Source organism: Corylus avellana, chromosome 1 (genome assembly GCF_965113065.1).
Source record: "Corylus avellana chromosome 1, dhCorAvel1.hap1.2, whole genome shotgun sequence".
NCBI lineage: Eukaryota > Viridiplantae > Streptophyta > Magnoliopsida > Fagales > Betulaceae > Corylus > Corylus avellana.
This window is the reverse complement of record NC_142490.1, coordinates 19,571,013-19,590,356: the sequence shown is the minus strand read 5'-3', so window position 1 is coordinate 19,590,356 and position 19,344 is coordinate 19,571,013. Positions and strand designations below refer to the sequence as shown.

General features: G+C 36.9%; 2 protein-coding genes and 1 pseudogene across 2 annotated transcripts; all 3 read right to left on the bottom strand.

Moving 5' to 3' along the window:
- Nucleotides 1-8,487: 8,487 nt before the first annotated feature.
- On the bottom strand, nt 8,488-10,043 carry LOC132182091 (PR5-like receptor kinase; annotated as a pseudogene).
- A 623-nt stretch (nt 10,044-10,666) lies between these two features.
- LOC148588069 (putative LRR receptor-like serine/threonine-protein kinase At1g07650) lies at nt 10,667-12,807 on the bottom strand. The gene is made up of 5 exons (XM_088512298.1): nt 12,751-12,807; nt 11,727-11,762; nt 11,566-11,606; nt 11,028-11,407; nt 10,667-10,951 (listed from the first exon to the last, which is right to left on the bottom strand). The coding sequence occupies exons 4-5, from the start codon at nt 11,301-11,303 to the stop codon at nt 10,748-10,750; spliced, it is 480 nt and encodes a 159-aa protein (XP_088368424.1). The 5' UTR covers nt 11,304-11,407; nt 11,566-11,606; nt 11,727-11,762; nt 12,751-12,807; the 3' UTR covers nt 10,667-10,747.
- A 2,067-nt stretch (nt 12,808-14,874) lies between these two features.
- LOC132169353 (putative leucine-rich repeat receptor-like serine/threonine-protein kinase At3g14840) lies at nt 14,875-17,082 on the bottom strand. Its single transcript, XM_088513992.1, has 7 exons — nt 16,505-17,082; nt 16,149-16,323; nt 15,652-15,723; nt 15,500-15,568; nt 15,349-15,417; nt 15,193-15,264; nt 14,875-14,893 (listed from the first exon to the last, which is right to left on the bottom strand). The coding sequence occupies exons 1-7, from the start codon at nt 16,626-16,628 to the stop codon at nt 14,875-14,877; spliced, it is 600 nt and encodes a 199-aa protein (XP_088370118.1). The 5' UTR covers nt 16,629-17,082.
- Nucleotides 17,083-19,344: the final 2,262 nt, after the last annotated feature.

Genomic DNA, 19,344 nt, shown 5'->3' with positions numbered 1-19,344 from the left:
TTAAAAGCCAAAAAAAAAAAAAAAGATGATAGATTACAAATTTTGTAGATAAAAGGCAGTACCCTACTAAGGAAATATGGAAAATATTAATAATTGTTAAATCACCAGTTGTCCCAAGAGCTTAAGCTTATAAGAAGAGATAAATTTAATCACTTAATCATTAGTTTAACACTCCCCCTCACGTGTGGGCTCAAACTCCCTTTTTTTAATAGGTGAGGCCTAACACGTGGAATATTTAATTTAAATGGGGTGAATTGATGGAGTCAAGGTTCGATTCTAGGACCTTTGGTTATAATACCATGTTAAACTACCAGTTATCTTAAAAGCTTAAATTGATAGAAAAATGTAAATTTAATTACTTTAATCACATGAAGGCTCAAAATTCGTTTTAATAGGTGATGCCCAACACATGGAATATTTAATTTAAGTGGGGGGTGATTTGATGGAGTTAAGGTTCGATCTCAGGATCTGATACCATGTTAAATCACTAGTTGTCTCAAATGCTTAAGCTTATAGGAAGAGGTGAATTTAATCACTTAATCATTAGTTTAACAATAATAAATGTTTGTAATAAAATTTTAAATGATAAAATTTGAGATAATTAGGGGAATTAAAGGGGATTTGCCTAATTTAATTAGAAATAAAATAAGGGGGAAAGAATAAAAATTAATGATTTTTGAGGTAGTTATGTAAATTATGAAAATTTAAGGGTTTTCACCCCCTCCCCCAGTAGGGCTGTTAAGTGAGCGAAGCGTCTCGCGAGCAAGCTCGGGCTCGGCTCGCATAAGCTCGACTCGTGCTCGACTCGAATATTAAATGAAGCGCTTCGTGAACACAAATCCTGGCTCGAATATTAAACGAAGCAAGCTCGGCTTGACTCGGCTAAGCTCGTAAGCAGCTCGTGAACTCGGCTCGTATAAGGCTCGTCTCGCTTATTAGGCTCGGCTCGTATATTTTTTATCAAGTAACAAATAACAATATATAATCAACATTACTCATTTACTCAATAATAACAAATATATTATATACCTTTGTTTTTTTAATTTTTTTTTATTTATGCATATGTGTGTATATATATTATATATATAATATATGTATATATTAATATAAAAACATATAAGAAATATATATATATATATATATATATATATATATATAAGAAATATATGATATTATCATTAATAACTATTTTTTTAAATTTTAGTTGATTATGTGTGGAATTGTGAGGTGGAGATTAATATGTTATATTTGTTTAATGTTCTTTAACATTTTAGTTGATCCTGTATGGATGATTGTAATGTTGGGATTAATTTGTTATGTTTGTTTAATGTTCTTTAGCATTTTAGTTGATTTTGTTAGTTTTAATTGTAAGGTTGACATTAATCTGTTATGTTTGTTAATGTTCTTTAGTATTTTAAGGTGCAAAATATTTTTGTAATGATGATTTTTGTAATATAATACACTTGAATTACAAAAAAAAAAAAGAAAAAAAAAAAGTCGAGCTCGAGCTCGAGCTCGAACAGGGTTTCAACCCTGTCGAGCCGAGCTCGAGCAGCAAAGTCGGGCTCGAGTCGAGCTCGAGCCTGGCCCAAAAATAAATGAGCCGAGCCTGGACAGCCCAAGCTCGCCCAAGCTTGGCTCGTTTACACCCCTATCCCCCAGTGACCCTTCTTCTTCTTCAATCAACAAAAAGCCCCTCCCCTTTAGAGCATTCATGTCCAGCTCACCAAATATTTATCTAAAGAACACTTTATTTTATTTTAACTATCAACTTTTCCAAAATACCTACATTCAGCTCAACATTTTAGCTAGCCAGTTATTCTATTTAAAATATTTTTTCTTTATCTATTTTCACTATTCTTAAAAGAGGAGAGAGAACCAGATTATTTTTTAAGGGAAAAATATAAAAAAGCCCTATAAACTACCAGTCGTTTTCGATTTAGCCCCTTAATGTTTCAAAAGTGATAAAGTAGCCTCCCAAACTACTAAACTATTGCATTTTGGCCACTCCGTTAGTCAAAACCGTCAGTTAGGACGAAAATTCAAAACGACGTCATTTTGTTGGGGGCTACTTTATCACTTTCTGAACATTAAGGGGCTAAAATGAAAACGACTGGTAGTTTGGGGGGCTTTTTTATATTTTTTTTTAAAAAAAAAATTTTCATAAAAGGGCATTGTAGTAACTTACCCAGAACAAAACGACGTCGTTTTGCAGTTTTCGTCCAAACTGACGGTTTTGACTAACGGAGTGGCCAAAATGCAATAGTTTGGTAGTTTGGAGGGCTACTTTATCACTTTTGGAACATTAGGGGGCTAAATCGAAAACATCTGATAGTTTTGGGGACTTTTTTTATATTTTTCCCATTTTTTAATTAATTTAAATTATGAAATGTTGAGCTACCATGCTCACCAAATTTGTTGAGCATAGGTACAGGCTTTGGGGCTCGAGATACAGTGATGAGACAGTTGTAGGTTCGTACGCTTGGGTCGCTATTGGTCTTGACTTTTCTTGGCGATTGCTTGCGCGACAAGGTGACGAGCTCAAGATTTGGTAGGCGAGGGGGGTTGGTGGCAACCTTCTCGTAGTTCGAGGGGCAACTCGAGACCCTCCTATGCGAGTTGGGTGGCGGCCATTCGTGAGTGGCTCGCGGGTGGGTCAATTGTGACCTGCGAGATACTTCATGGGCCCTTGGGCTTTGTTTTGTGTAAATAAGGACCTTTTCATCATGCTGACCTTCGGGCCGGACCCTCGGGCTGGATTTCCATGCAAATAAGAATCTGGTCACATTTCCATGCAAGCCAAGCAAAATAGTTTCCCAAATTGACATCAAGTCATGTGAGCCAGTGAGCCACCATTCCATGTCGCTTTTCTGTATAGTTTTTGAAAAAAACCAAAAAAAAAAAAATAAAAGATTTTAAAAGAATTTATGGGTGCTAAGAGCATGTTTTGGTTGCATTTGAAAAATAGTATTTTTAAGTCAATAAAACGTTTTTTACTTTTTAAATTTTTGTCAAAATTGTATTTTAATATTTTTTTAGCTTTTTGAAAACCTTTGGTTAGTCGTGGTAGATTTGTCGCATCCGTTGATTAGTATACGTTGGACTGTTTATGTCGACTACAATCCATCTGGGTTTTGGATTAGATGGACTTCAAAGTTTGAAAGAGAAGAAACAACCAGATTGTTTATGAATATTTTATATATGGAAAATGCTCTCTATCCAATGTTTCAGAGCCGAAGCCATGGCTATTCATACTTGGATTCAACACGTCAAAGCTCATAATGGCTGATGTGATATGAGTTTTTGACAAAGAAAAGCGAGAGAAGCCGTGGATAAAAGAATTTTTTCTTTTTGTCTTTTACTTTTGTTTTCTTTTTTCTTTTATTTTATTACTATTTTTTATAGTAGAATTTTCTCGTAAGTGTTCCGTGGGACCGTGGGAATTTGTATTAACTTATTTTATTCCCTTCTTTTCTCAAGTCCCTTGAGTATTTGTCACGTAAATAAATGTTCAGAACAATTTTAATTAGACACTCTGTCAATGCAAGCCGCTTTCTCCAAAGTTTGTTTCATTTGATATTAAAACTATCCACATTGTTAAATATGAGATCAAATATAAATCATCTAGTATGAAATTGAAAGAGTTACAGCTTGGTGGTCAAGTCACAGAAGGGCTAACGAGTATGTATTTGAATTGGAGAACTGATTCACAGCACGAGGCGTGCGTGGCACGCCCGTGCAAAATTTTTTTTTTTTTTAAACAGCACGAGCGTGCCACGCACGCCGCGTGCTGTTTATCTTTACCCTTTGAATTGAATATTCATAGATGAGTAGAGTCGCAAAAAGAGAAATGGCTATCAAGTGAGTGTCAATAGAGTAGTTCGACGTGGACATCAGCTACTAAGCGTGATAGAATGTTATGATCTTACGTAATCATGTATATATAAACTCTTATAGGCACTCTTGCTTTACAAATTAGTTTAAAACAAATTTTGAGTTCTTTACAAATTGGTTTAAAACAAATTTTGAGTAAAACTAATGATTGAAAGTCGGCTGAATTTTGACTTACTTGTTTATGGGTAAAGTTGAACAACTTTGTGCTTGATGTGACATCAACAGACAGTGCATGGCCTTGTTTGGTAAAAGGGTTGGAGTTGACCTAAATACTATTCATCATTATTTTTCAAAAAAATCAACATCAAAATATTTTAACTTTTTAACTTTTTTATATCAAATCATTTATTTTTTATTATTATTCAAATAAAAAAATCACTTCAAAACAAAACTTTTTCACTTTTCCATACCACATTTTCATTTTTTTTATATCAAACATTCTTACTTTTTTTTACATCAATCTACATTAACTACAGTGTCTAGGCCAACCCATTTACCAAACACTACCTTCAACTGCTTAATTTTCCATAACACTACAGTACAGTCTACAGAGCAAGCGATGCTTGCGATGCAAATTGATAAGCATGATACTTCTCTCTGTAAACAAACATGTCTAGATCTTATTGAAGAAATAAACAAATCAGTTGCTTCCAACACTTGCCAACGGAAAAGAGGGGATAATGCATGGACCAATTATTTATTGCGACGTGTGCTAGATTTTTCCATGACCATCTTCTACAGTCTCTTTAGCTACTTGGCACAACCTTTGTCTGTCAAATAATTTTTTTTTTTTTTTCAATTAAAATAATTAAAACAACTTATTCGGTGTTTAAAATAATATTACTTATAACCATATCATATTTATTTTGTATGTCAGAGATTATTTAAAATGTCTACTTGCATAGAGAATATATAATATAGTGATTACAACCATCAAAGTAAGAAAAAAAGTGTTCTTCTTTTTTTTTTTTTTTTTTTTAATTGAATAAGGAAGGGGTTACATGGAATGATCATTTCCACTCCTAATCTGAAAGGAAAAAAGAGGGGACGATCCTAAAAACGAAAAAGGGGTGAGCTCCCCAACAATAGACCCAAAACAAACTAAAGGCAAAAACGACAGAGAAATTCTAGTAACAGTTGGGAATGAGTCAAATAAAAGACTCGGCCCATCAAGCGAACCGAAACAGCCGAAAAAGGTTGTAATAAACGGCAAAATTCCGTAAACGGAACACCCCAAAGGGTAGCCGACACGACCATCAGTGGTCGGAAAAGAACAACACAGCCGACCATCAGTAGTCGAAAAGGAGAAGATCTCTGTCAAAAATACAAACGAAGGCCAGATCAAGGATCTAGTCCAGAAAATGAACACAGTGAGCAGAAAAACACAAGGAAATACAAAGAGACAACAAATACAAGCAAATAAAAGCATAATAAAATCTCCTAAACCAAAAATTAGCAACCCCAGCGGTAGAAATGGTTGCAACGCGGAGGAGGGAGGAGATGAAGCCGGAGATGATGGTGGATGGGCGTGATAGGTGGCAGGGCTGCCATGGGAAACGAGATCGGACTGCGAAGAATCCAAATCGTAGACCCACGACAAAATCGAACGAAAAGGCTGAAGCCGCGGCTCAGAGGAGGCGGAGGAGCGTCGAAGGAGAGGCTGGTGTTGGGTTCCTGGCGGAGATGGGATAAATCGCACAAGGCGATGGATAAAACCGGAGAAAAACAATCACTGGTGAGAGGTATAATAGAGAGAGAGAGGAAGAGAGATAGAAGAGGGAAGGAGAGGGAAGGAGGGGTGGGAAGAAACAGGTCAGCCGATTCTTCCCACCCCAAGACGTTCTTTTCTCTGGCTGGAGGCGTTGGAGAGATAAGAAAAAAACCCTAGGCCAATTCAAAAAAGAAGAAAAAAAAAAAAAGGTGTTCATTGTCTAATGGATAGGACAAAGAGTCTTCACAACTTTTAGAATATGTTAAAATCCTATTGGGAGGCAACTTATTTGCATGTCGTTTTTTGATACTTCTATAGGAATGTTAGAGAAAAGTTGAAGTCTTAAGAATGCTGATGGGCGTTTAAGGGGCTTAAAAGAGCTTTTAACACTCAAAAAATTCGTTTGAAGAAAAATGTAATTGTTTGGTAAAATTAATTAAATGCGCTTTTAAATGTCCAAAAAGTATAAAAAATGGTCAAAAAAGAGTTTTGGCAAAAGCTTACAAATGAAGCTTTTGCTCAAAAGTTTTTTTTTACTTAAAAGCTCTATTTCTCAAATACAATCTCAAAGAGGCTCTCAGTTTAAGTCATTCTGGGGTAGATTTATACTCAACTAGCTACAACTAGTTTCATTCTACCATTATTCTTCACATGTCATTGTGGGGGTAGATTTATACACAACTGCAACTTGTCATGTTCAATTTCATTCTACCATTATTCCCTTTTTTTTTTTTTTTTTGTAAAAAAAATTCTTCTATTTCATTCCCAACAAGTCCCACCGAAGTTGTAGCTACATGAGCTTATGGACAAGTAGGGCTGGGCACGGGTCTGGGCGGGGCGGGTATTGGGTTTTTTTCCATCCGCCCTGCACCTTGCGGGTTTGGGATTTTTCAACCTGCAGCCCGAGCCCAATGACCAAGATCTGCGCGGGTTCAGGTATTGCGGTGCGAGTTAAATAGGTGCGGGTTTTGCTGGTTTGCGGGTTGGGTCGGGTGGGATCAAAACAACATAAGCAAACCATAATTTTTTTTTTTTTTTTGATGAATAAGCAACTTTATAGATCAAAACAAGAACCAATTACACATCAACACCTAAAACAAACCTGGTAAAGCAGGCTGAAAATAGCCTACGCAGAGGCCAAAAACCAGAACCACACCAAACAAAAAACACAAGCTGCAAAACACCAACAGCAACCCAAAAACAGGCTAAACCAAGCCCTTACAAAAGACTAGACAAACCAAACTTTCATCAACAAAGTAAGTTGCAGGCAAGGTCAGAAACCTACAGTACCTTCCATCAACAAAGTATACTTGCAGGCAGGTTCCATAATCAAACCTTAGTAAGAAGCAGAAGCGACAGTGAGAGAGGAGCCGCGACAGAGAGATGAGCGGCGAGAGAGAGAGGAGCGGAGACAGTGAGCTGTGAGGACTGAGGAGAGAGGAGAGGCGACGGTGAGAGAGACTCCGACATTGAGAGCCGACGGTGAGAGGCAAGAGTCAAAGAGATGAGAGTCGCGAGTGAGATGAGAGATCGAGAGGCGAGAGTTGAGCAGCTGAGCGCCGGAGTGAGAGATCGAGAGGCGAGAGTGAGAGATCCAGAGGCGAGAGTGAGATGAGAGATCCAAAGGTGCGGCTGATAGGTTGTGTGTTGAGTGCTGGGTCTAAGGGTCTCTAGGGTTTTTCAACTTTTTTGTGTTTTAGGTTAAGTGTCGGTCGGGGCAGGTACCCGCATAAGAAAAATTGATAAACCCGAAACCCGCCCCGCCCCGCACGGGTTGGAGATTCCCAACGCGAACCCATGAAAATAAACACTAAACCCGCACGGGGCGGGTTGGGGAGGGTTGGGTCTGCGGGTTGGACGGGTTTTTGCCCAGTCCCAGACAAGGCTTCTTCTGCCTTAGTATGTCTCCATTGGGAGTTTCTATGGTTGTTCTTGAAGAAAAAAGATGGATTTATGCGGATGTACTTAGACTATTGGGAGTTGAATCGAGTGACAGTGAAAAACAAGTACCCCTGACACACATCGACGATCTATTTGATCACTTGTATTGTGCCAATGTGTTCTCTAAGATAGATCTTTGATTAGGGTACCATCAGCTGATGATTAGGCGTGAACATGCGCATAACACGACATTTAGAACCCGGTACAACCATTACGAGTTTTTGCTCATACAATTCAGGTTGGTTAATGCACCATCAATCTTTATCGGTAAACTGGGTATTTCACAACTACTTGGATTAGTTTGTGGTCGTGTTCATTGATGATATCTTGATGTTGATGTACTCGACGAGTCGAGAAAAACACAAAGATCATTTTTGAGTGGTGTTGGAGAATCGGAGATACTGCCCAAAAAAAAAAAAAAAGTGTTGCACTTTTAAGTTTTCAGTAAACAAAAAGAGATGCTCTATAAGAGCAAAAATGGCTCTCATAACACAGTAAGTTATGTTTATGCTAGTGCTATGGTGTTTCAAAAGGTCAGTTTGTAGTTTTAGAAAAAATATATATAGCATATTTTCCGCTGCGTGGATTATTATGAATAGTAGTAGTGACACGTGAATATTACAAATAATTCATTTATCCAGGTGAGGCGTTACACCCACCGCCTTTCGCTCTTACAAGTAAAAGTGTGAATTCACGACTTAGAAAGTAAAAGAATCCAACCATTTTGTGTGACGTGAGCCCCTTTTTGTTTATTAAAATTTCTCTCTTTTGATTGTTAGAAGAAATCAAGGTAAAACTTTTCTGTAAAGACAGATACACATAATTCAGAAAAATCAATGCGATAATGCGCTTTTGCTGAAATGTTGAAGTATAAATATTTCTTTTGTGAAATCAAAACGAGAGCGAGAGACAGACTTTTCTTCTCACTTGAAATATCAAACTGAAACTCAATACTAACTTTGACACTATCATATTTTCTCACTTCTAAACATTAAAATGAAAACATGTACATATAGACATTGATCAATTAATTTGCCGAAAAAGTAATAATAAAGCAACATACTAAAAGCAAATCATGCTTTACAAACTCAACCATACATACACGTAGCTGAAATTGAAAATTGTATTCAATAAATTATTTAACTAAACTAGTCCTTATCTTATGACTACCGCCGAACGCATAATCCCCGTTCAACACTAGGTTGTTGAGCGTATGACCCCACTCAACTTAGGGTTGACAAGTTGCTTTTGCACCACTCTTCAACCAGACACGTCAACACAATCCATTTTTGTTTTTTTTTTCAAAAAAAATTGAATCCTATTATATAAATTGCAGCCACTTAAAGTGTTAGAATATGTGACTCTGAAGTTGGGAAAGAATCTTGAGGCGACCTTACAGGTGAATACATTGAAGACTTTGGTGGAAATTGTAAAGATTGAAGGCTACCTTCTAACATGTCCATCACCTTATCCATTGATGGCCGATCGGAAGGATTGGTTTGAGTGCACCATAAGCTCACCAATATCATCTTTTTTATTGTGTCTTCTTCCTCCTCTGTTATATCCCCCAAAGTTCCCAAACTCTCACCATGTTCAAGTTTGCTATAAATCCAATGTGGAAAATATATTTCGCTGGTATGAGAGATTCCACCATCAAAATTTTTTCTTGCTCCAACCATTTCAAGAACCAACATTCCGTAGCTATAAACATCAGACTTGTAAGAGACTCCACCAAAGTTTCGACTAAATACTTCTGGGGCAATGTAACCTATAGTTCCTCACATGCCTGTCATTGACACAATACTATCTTTTGTCTTGCATAGTTTAGCAAGGCCAAAATCAGAGATTTTTGGGCACAAATCTTCATCCAAAAGTATATTTTGTGGTTTTATGTCAAAATGTAGAATCCTTGTGTTACAACCACGGTGCAAGTATTCTAGTCCTCGAGCAATGCCAATCGCAATTTGGAACATAGTCTTGCTGTCCTATTGAAAATTTGTAATTTGAGATCCTTTATCATATATGAACTTATCAAGAGATCCACTAGGCATAAATTCATAGATTAGAGCTCTTTTTGTCCTCTCGTAGCAAAAACCTAAAAGAGTGACTATATTCACATGTGATGTTCTACTAATGCTAGCCACTTCGTTAATAAATTCTTCTCCATTACCTTTGGACATGCTCAAGATTTTCGCTGCCACCATACGCCCATCTGGTAGCTTCCCTTTGTATACAACACCATATCCTCCTTCTCCTACTTTATCTTTGAATGAGTTGGTAAATTTCTTCACATCCGAATAAGTATATCGCTTTGGGGCTATTGATCCGTAGTTCTTAATGATTTCCTCAGTATTGAAGTGATCATTCTTTGCATCTCTTTTCCACCTTACCATTGAATTAATTGGAAAGTGTCCTCTCTTAATGGTACAGGTAATCACAAAAGAGATCACTGCAATCCCAGCCACAGCTGTGGAGATGCCTGTACACCAAGAATGTTTTAGGTCATGTACTTCATTAGGGCAGAAAAAAAGAAGAAAAATTACCAAACAATATATTGTAGAAATGATACATTCTTCTAAAACTTACAAAAATATAAATGTCTTTTCATTATATGATAGATTATAATAACTTTCATCTTTTATAGATCATCATACCAATTGCAGTTATAAGCCGCCGATTATGCTTCAGAGATTGTTCTGCAACAAGAACACAAAACAACTTAGACTTCTATGTATGATGACAATGTGGAAGAGAGGGCATCATAGAAGCAATAACAAGGACACGAATATATTTCACAGATTACAGATTGAGTTTGAGGCATAATATACATTACAACTACATGGCCAGCTTGGCTTAGCATGGGCAATAAGGCAAACGTGGCATGATACAAAAAAGAAAGCATGGCATGTTGTGTCAATTAGGTTGGCTTGGTCCAAGATCAATTTGGTGTGACATAACCAAAGCCTATTGGTGTTGTCAATACCAAAAGAAATGCTACTCACATCCGATCCTAAAATGATTTTAATCATTTAAACAGTCCAACTCCATTTAATACACACCATCAGTAAGATTTACTATATACTTATACAAGACCTTTACAAAGTGATGACTAGTGTATTGAGTTTCTTTCAACAACAAATAAAAAAGAGACTAGTAATGTCTCACGATGTTAAAGAAGGAACACAGCATGTACAACCTATGTTACTCACCAGAGTCTATGGCGATAGCTGATATAAGAGAACCATATGTTCCTCTCATTGGGATGTCTTGGGTCCCTTTCCCGGACCAATAAAAGCGAATCTCCAAAGTTTTATACTTAACAATTGCTGTAAAATTCCTAATGACTGCTTTGTCAATTCCTTCTGCTTCCTTTTCAATATCAAAATCCTTCAGCACCAATTCATTCTGTAACGAAGTAATTCGATTAAATTACATTCTATAGCATACAAAGAAGAAAAACAGTCTGATTGACTACCTGTACCTGTATATAAACATCAAACATCCGTCTTCCAACACTGGAAAATGATTTATTATCTCCGAATATTATCTCAACAAAGTGAAGTTTTACAGTATAATTTCCATTTGCCAAGCAACGCGCATAATATGTTAGAGAAAGAGGAGATAGACGTGCATTCATGTATAATAAGGAGTCGTTCATTCTGAGCCTGGATACATTTTCTGCTATGTAGTCCTTTGAGGTACCCCAAACATACCAAAAATCTCCAGTGCTACTAAAGCCCCAAGTATCATCTTTCATCCTAACAAATTTTGCTGCACCTCCCAATTCTAAATCTGCTTCATACTTGACATCTCCAATGGTTGTTGCCTCTCCACCACAATTTATATGCAATGAGTGCTGATCTAGACAGCATCATTATCAAGGTAATCAGATACAATCAAACATTTAATCTTGTTGTTATGCAGGATAAAATATTGAACAATTTCTTCTCCTTCTTCTTTTGTTTTTTGATAAAAAAATTGAAGAAATATAAATTTTGTTTTGGTTCTAACAGATCTACCTTTTGAACATGGATTATTCTTCAGACACTCTGTAAGTATTCTAGATTAAAATGTAGCACAAAGAAGCAGAATTAGCATGTAAAAAACAAAATTGAAATAAAATAAAATAAATAAAAAACAGGCTTCTGCTTCTTAGAAGTTTAACAAATTAGATGATTACGAGTTGTCTGATCCAGAAAAGCTTCTGAACAAATTTCTGTTTGTTAGTTCTTGTGTTGGCTTAATTCAGTTCCAAAATGCAGATGCTACTGTTCACGGCTCAAACATTGATATAGAATGCTCAGAATCCAATCTCCACCATTCATAATGTAGGTTCATGTGTTATGAACGTCCTTGCAAAATTTCAGCTCAATCGGACCACAAACGCCCATCGATCGGAGCTGTTGATGAAGACTGGACAGGCCGGGTCCGGACCGCAATTCCCCGGGTCCGGACCTCATTTCCAGAAACTAAAATCTTGCTCCGCGAAGCCGTGTCCGGACCGCCCATTAACATGTCTGGACACCCCGTAAGTTTTAGGCCCAAAAACATGATTTTAAGTGGGTTAGGTTTAGGGTTTTGTCGGGGGTATATATACATTATTATAGAAGAGAGAAGCACGAATTTTCACCCCCAGAGAGTTCGTCGGAGGCTGTGCTAAGAGAGATCATATGTGGTGAGCGTTAAATTGAATCTCTTAGAGTTTTAGTTATTCCTTTGATAAATCTACGATTGAGAAGTCTATCGGAAGGGTCCGGTAAAGGAGAATCACGTTGAAGAAGATTGTGAGCAAGGAGACGAGTTGTAGGCTTGTCGATCTTACAGAGCCAAGGTCTTGCAAAGGGTTGTAAGTGTTCCTAGTGTCTGTAATCTCTGGATAATCTTTTGATAGTGATTTCCTAGGTTTGGCTGCCCCGGAGAGGTTTTACTTTTAGATCGGTTTCTAAAAGGTTTCCTCTTCGTAACCAAAATATCTGTGTCTGCCTCTTTATTGCTTTATATATTTTGGGTGATTGAATTGTTTATTGCTTCATAATATTAATTCCGCATAAATTGTGATAAACAAGTTTTTGGAGTCGGCATAGCGTTTTTTCACTGTTGAATTACAAACAAGTTAGTTCTACAAATACAAATTACAAGGAAGATGAAGAAAGCAAAATTGTAATGCTCAAGTAGGTTGTTGTTAAGAGGGAAAAATTTCTTACAGGGTGTCTGGACAAGTATTCGGTGCAAAGCTCGCAGAAAAATTATTATAAGATAAGTCTATTACGCTGCACAATGGGGTTAACTTGTCAGATATAAAAACAAACATCAAACAATGGCATGAAAAATTGACGCTCATTCTAGGTGATACGACATGGAGGAAGATGAAAATGAAGTTGACAGCAAAATGGGACCATTTCACCCACAACTGGCACCTACTGAGGTCATGCGATGAAGCACCATCCGCAGTAGGACTTCATGTATATGTATCTCAATATATATGGTGTTGTGAGTGCATTTATAAGGTTTGTATTCCATATTGCGAAAATATAAAGAGAGTAAGTTGTTAATATATCAAAATAAACTCAAACCCATTAGCTTAGGCTTTTGGGCTAGAGTGGTGTTCAAAAATATATATTAATATACTTTTTGTTGACTCCCTTATCGATTATCTTCCTAACATTGATACCTTCGTAGTTGCTAATACGAGTGTTTTGGTTTGACATGTTTAGTTTGACTCCCTTGGTTCCGCTCTTGAGTTACAGTTGACAATCTTGGATTTGTAAAAGACTCACACTTGAGGGGGGGTTGGGTCAATAGAGAAGAGACTCGCAAATGAGAGAGACATTTGTTGTAAGTGGACTTATAAAATTTGTCTCCCACATTGAGAAAATATAAAAAGAGTGAGTAGTTAATATACCTAAGTGGACTCTAAACCCATTAACTCAGGCTTTTGAGATAGAGTGGTGTCGTATATTAATATACTCTTGTTCACTTCCTTGGTGTTTCTCTTCCTAACATAAGGCATCTTGTTAAGAACTTAAATGAATATGCTTTTGTTGTCCAAAATAAGTGTAATACAAAAATGAATTGAAATGTCACGCAAAATTAATGTAGGAGTTTGGATGGAGAACATACCGGCGGCTATCTCTGCTCTCGATCCATTCTGGAATAGGTCCACTGAGCAAGTTGCCTGTCAGATATCTATCTTGTGATCAACAAAATCACATTGCAGTCAGAAACCTTCAGATTGTTACTATTTTAACAAATTCATACAGTAAACAAATATTTAAATTCTAAACTTCAGTGAGCTGATTCCATATGTATGAAGCTTTCAGACATGACTGGTTATCGCTATAGCTCTTTCCAAGTGGATGAGGATTAAAACTTTTGCCTCATCTCTTCGTTAAGCTACAATCCTAAAGGTAAAGACTGTCAATATGTGCCTACTTGTATTCTAGTAATTCTTGTTCAAAGTATTTCGTATCTAAACTAGCTGCTGCACTAACTTTTCTCATAGAAAAGAAAACTTATATAGAATTGCAGTTGTTACATGAAAAAGAAAAAAAGTAACTGTGTACCAAAAGCTTAAGCTATTAGCTAGGGTCATCTATGCAAAATCTAAAAAGTAAAGGCCAAAAACCTTTGAATTGTTTTAGGAAGTAAGTCAATGTTGTATTCAAGCTTAACACACTAGCAAGGCCCCTAGGCATCATGCTGTAAGTTAGCCTTGCTCGTGAATTTAGATTGCTTACATGACGTCCAAGCTTGCTAGAACCCCAAAATCTGGAATTTTTCCTTCCAATCTGTTGAAGCTGAGATCTCTGCAAAAGAAAGAATAAAATGAAAGAAAGAAAAACAGATCTCATAAGAACATATAATTATAAATAATTTTTCAAGTAAACATGGTAAACATAAGGGATATGTGTGTTTCCCAAATGAGAGTGTTTTGTGGGCAACTTTATAAGGTCGAGAGAAAACAAAAATTAAAGAGGAAGGGAATTGAAAGAGAATGAAATTGATCAAATGAATTGATTAGGCAAGGAACCCTTTTTAAAGGTCAGATAATAATTTCAATACATTAAATGGGAAATGCAAAGAAAACCAGGAAAAAACAACTCAAAACACGAAAAGCTTCTCAAAATATAAAACACCTTTTTTATTAAAAAATTCACACCTTATTGTAGAAATATTTTACCAAGACAGGTGCATAACTTTTGCAGGTAGGAATTAACTTATTATTCAAAGAAAAAAAAAAAGGATTAGAGTGGATGTGCATCGGGGTGGCTGCACGGCCTCCACAAGAAGCATGGGGTGTATTGTGTGGTTTATGTAGTAAAACTCTCTCAGTTATCAAGCACACCTCTGAAAATGCAAGAGGCGTTCATGTCATACCAAACTAGTGAGATGTAATTTCATTATCTTACTAATCTATGTGTACTTGGCCTACATTCTGTCTTGGCATTGTAAGGCACATCCATTATAAAGCAGACACAATCCTCTCTCTTGAAATCCTAACACCTAATACTACATTCAATTTTGTCAAGCTAACATTAAAATGTCTCCAATTTCAATGAATACGAAATATTAGCATTTAGCAAGTTATCGAATTACAAAAATCATTGAGAATTTAGAAATGTTATTTGGAAGAAAGAAACACTAACAGTTTCTCCAAGTCCACCAAGTTCCCAAGCTCAGTGGGGACAGGTCCAGAAAACAGGTTGCTCTCAATGGTCCTGAAATACAGTCCTTCAAGATTAGAGCAGGACTAAACCAAATGAAACTTTGTGAAAATTTTAATATAGAGATCCAGAGCATACAGAGATTTAAGAGTGGTAATCTTTCCCAAGTAGTCAATACGCCCTGATAAGTTGTTTGCACTGATGGACCTGCACTTGATTCATTCCATTAGGTTCAGTAGTAAGCTTTTACTGGCTAACCTTGGACAAGAAAGTTTAGCAAGTCATTTACAGATTTTCCAACTTTGTAGAAGCCCATTCCCGTGGTATTGTACCACTGAGGTAGTTCCTATTGAAATCACTATCAACAAGAGAAAAATTTGATGTTACTATATAAGCTTATAATAATAAGACGAAAAATAAATAATTGGAAGCTCTTCTTACATTGCCTTAAGGTAGGGTAGCTTCACCAGTGATGGTGGAAGCGTACCAGCAAGATCCTGCCCTTTAAGAAATCTGTACGTCAAAAATTAGAAGAAAAATAAAAAGATGATAGATTACAAATTCCTTATATAAAAAAGGTAATGCCCTGCTCAAGAAATACGGACAATATTAAGAGAAATGTTATTTTGAATTCTCCCAGCATACTCAGTTGATATGGCATGCTCAATCCAACCTTAAATCAATCATAATTAAAACTAACAAACAAATTTAAGAATAGATTAAGCAAGCCACTTCAGCCGAGTATGCTGGGAGAACCACTGTGTCTTATGCTGGGAGAACCACAAATTCAAGAGTAGATTAAGCATGCCACTTCAACTATTTTTTGGTAGGATCAATTGGTAAAGTACTCATAAACTTATTGCTTCTTGCCATTAACCATCATAATAAGAAACTTCAATAAGAATAAAGTCGGCATTATGTGAGTGAAGGGAGCGTACATGTGAACCACGTGGCATACACCATCAGGGTAGGAGCAATTGCAGTTGACAGTATTGTTGTACAATGGCCTCTCATTTGAATATAGTGTTCTCCAGCTTGAGTCAATGCATGGATTTGCACTGAAATTCCAGTCTTTCTTCCCCAGTTGTGTAGCAATTTCTTGAAGGGCTTCCACTGCACACATCAAACACATCAAACAGTTATTTGCTCTGTTTCTCTAAGACCCAGATATTAGCTGTAGCTGATGCTAGTTTTCTGTCTGTTTTGTTGCTGTAAACTTCCATAAGTAAAAACTTCAATCCAGAGATTACAGAAAAAGAAAAAACCCATATGCATATACCCAAAAAAGAAGTACCTTCATCATCCGGAAGAAGCCCTGCTTGTGCTTTGACTACTCTGTTTGCTCCCATGGACATGATCAGCACTAAAAACATGACAAAACTTAAGGTGGTCTTCGGAAAACAAGGCGGGCTTGCCATCTTCTCCTCCACGAATCAACAAATTAGTTTGCTTTCAAACTTGCATGGAGATGCAGATATGTTTACATATATAGCATCACCGAATCGTTGAATTTTTTTTTGAAAACCTTTGGTTGGTCGTGGTAGATTTGTCGCATCGGTTGATTAGTATACGTTGGACTGTTTATGTCGACTACAATCCATCTGGGTTTTGGATTAGTGGGACTTCAAAGTTTGAAAGAGAAAAAACAACCAGATTGTTTATTAATATTTTATATATGGAAAATGCTCTCTATCCATTGTATATTTGTATCCAATGTTTCAGAGCCGAAGCCATGGCTATACATACTGTGATATGACTTTTTGACAAAAGAAAAGCGAGAGAAGCCGTGGATTGTGGATTGGGATCTCAGCAATAGCGGAGAAATTGCCCATAGATTTATACACTGCTAAATGTCTATTTAATTAAAAAATATTTAAATAATATTTAAATTTAAAAAAAAAATAAAAAATTATAAAAAAAAAAGTATGGGGTGGCCGGCGACCCTAGGGGTGGCCGGCCACCCCATCTGAGACTTGGGAGTGGCTGAAGCCACCCTCAAGTGCCAATTGGGGGTGGCCGAAGATCCTTGGGGGTGGCCGAACCACCCCCCTAAGGCCATGGGGGTGGCTCCGGCAACTCCCAACCGGTCCTTAGGGGTGGCCGAAGCCACCCCCTAAGGCCCTAGGGGGTGGCCGAGCCACCCCCTTTGGCCATGGGGGTGGATCCAGCCACCCCCAACCAGTCATTGGGAGTGGCTTCGGCCACCACCATGTCTCAGATGGGATGGCCAGCCAGCCCTCTCCTTTCGGCCACCCCCTAAGGCCCTAGGGGGTGGCCGAGCCGCCCCCTTTGGCCATGGGGGTGGATCCGGCCACCCCCAACCGGCCATTGAGGGTGGGTTCGGCCACCCCCATGTCTCAGATGGGGGCTGGTTGGCCACCCCATACTTTTTTTATAATTTTTTATTATTTTGTTTTATATTTTCTTTTTAAAACTTAAATAATAATTTAATATTTTTTAATTAAAGAGACATGTGGCAAACTATAAACGATTGGATGAAATTCAATGGCTAGGATTTCAGCCCTTTTTGATGGGCAATTTTTTAACCATTGCTGGGATCCCAATCCGTGGATTGTTCCTAGTGCACCAAAAGAATTTTTTCTTTGTCTTTTACTTTGTTTTTTATTTTCTTTTATTTTCTACTCTTTTTTTTTTTTTTTTAGTAGAATTTTCTTGTAAGGGTTCCGTGGGACCGTGGGAATTGGGATTAACTTATTTTATTCCCTTCTTTTCTCAAGTCCCTTGAGTATTTGTCACGTAAATAAATGTTCAGAACAATTTTAATTAGACACTCTGTCATTGCAAGCGGCCTTATCCAAAGTTTGTGCAATTTGATATCAAAACTATCTACATTGTTAAATATGAGATCAAATATAAATGGTCGAGTATGAAATTGAAGGAGTTACAAGTTGGTGGTCAAGTCATAGAATGGCCGACGAGTATGTATCCGCATTGAATATTCATAAATGAGTAGAGTCACAGAAAGAAAAATGGCTATCGCGTGAGTGTCGATAGAGTAGTTCGACGTGGACATCGACTAGGAAACGTGATAGAATGTTATGATCTGAGGTAACTATGTATATATAAGCTTCTTATACACTTTTTTTTACAAATTGGTTTAAAACAAATTTTGAGTTCTTTACAAATCAGGATTAAAAATCGGCTGAAGTTTGACTCACTTGTTTATGGGTAAAGTTGAACAACTTTGTGCTTGATGTGACATCAATAGACAGTACATGGTCGATTTTATTGACAAAGTTGTTGGCATTTTCCTTGTCTTATTTTGCTTTCTCAGGCGACCTTTCAACTGCTTAATTTTTCATAACACTACAGTACAGAGAAAGCGATGCTTGTGATGCAAATTGATAAGCATGATACTTCTCTCTGTAAACAAACATGTCTAGATCTGATTGAAGAAATAAACAAATCAGTTGCTTCGATTAACTCGGGAAATAAAAATTACACAAATTTGATTGGGACTAACGGGCATTACACAAATTTGACAAAATTTAACAGTGGAGATTTATTTAGCATTTCGATTAACTTGGGAAATAAAAATTAAAAAATAAAAATTCGGGATTTTACAGTTTTGGCGAGTTGACTCACGGATTTATAATATATTTACCCTTTTTTTTAAAAAAAAATAAAAAAAATCAGCCTTAGTATGTCTCCATGGGGAGTTTCTATGGTTGTTCTTGAAGAAAAGAGATGGATTTATGCACATGTGATATCTAAGGAAGGCGTCTTTGCATGTGGATTCAAGCAAGATTGAACCGGTTGCCAAGTGGGAGACACCGACCAACATTCAAGAAGTTCGCATCTTTCTAGGGCTGGTCGAGTACTATCAGAAATTTGTTGAAAGATTCTCTGAAATCTCTGATCCATTGACCACATTAACAAGGAAAAATGCTCAGTATATCTGAATTAAAGCTTGTGATGAAATAAAGCTACTAGAAGTTAAAGCGGAGGCTAGTTAATCGATTACTTTCACAACATGCCTTAATCTAAATCATCAACTTTGGGTAGATTATCATCTGTTGATCCAATATTTCTCCCTATATTCCACAGGAAACACAAGTTTGCTGCAAAAGGGGTATCACATCACAACTTCTCAGGTAAAGGCCATGGGAAAAT

Bases quoted from the DNA above. Each gene is read 5' to 3' on its own strand.
- LOC148588069 (XM_088512298.1), bottom strand. From the start codon at position 11,303: ATGAAAGATGATACTTGGGGCTTTAGTAGCACTGGAGATTTTTGGTAT. The intron at 10,952-11,027 runs GTACAGGTAGTC...ACTTCGTTACAG, and splicing joins TGTTTGATGTTTATATACAG to AATGAATTGGTGCTGAAGGA.
- LOC132169353 (XM_088513992.1), bottom strand. From the start codon at position 16,628: ATGGCAAGCCCGCCTTGTTTTCCGAAGACCACCTTAAGTTTTGTCATG. The intron at 16,324-16,504 runs GTACTTCTTTTT...TGATGTGTGCAG, and splicing joins GCTTCTTCCGGATGATGAAG to TGGAAGCCCTTCAAGAAATT. The intron at 15,569-15,651 runs GTAAGAAGAGCT...TCTTGTTGATAG, and splicing joins CTACCCTACCTTAAGGCAAT to TGATTTCAATAGGAACTACC.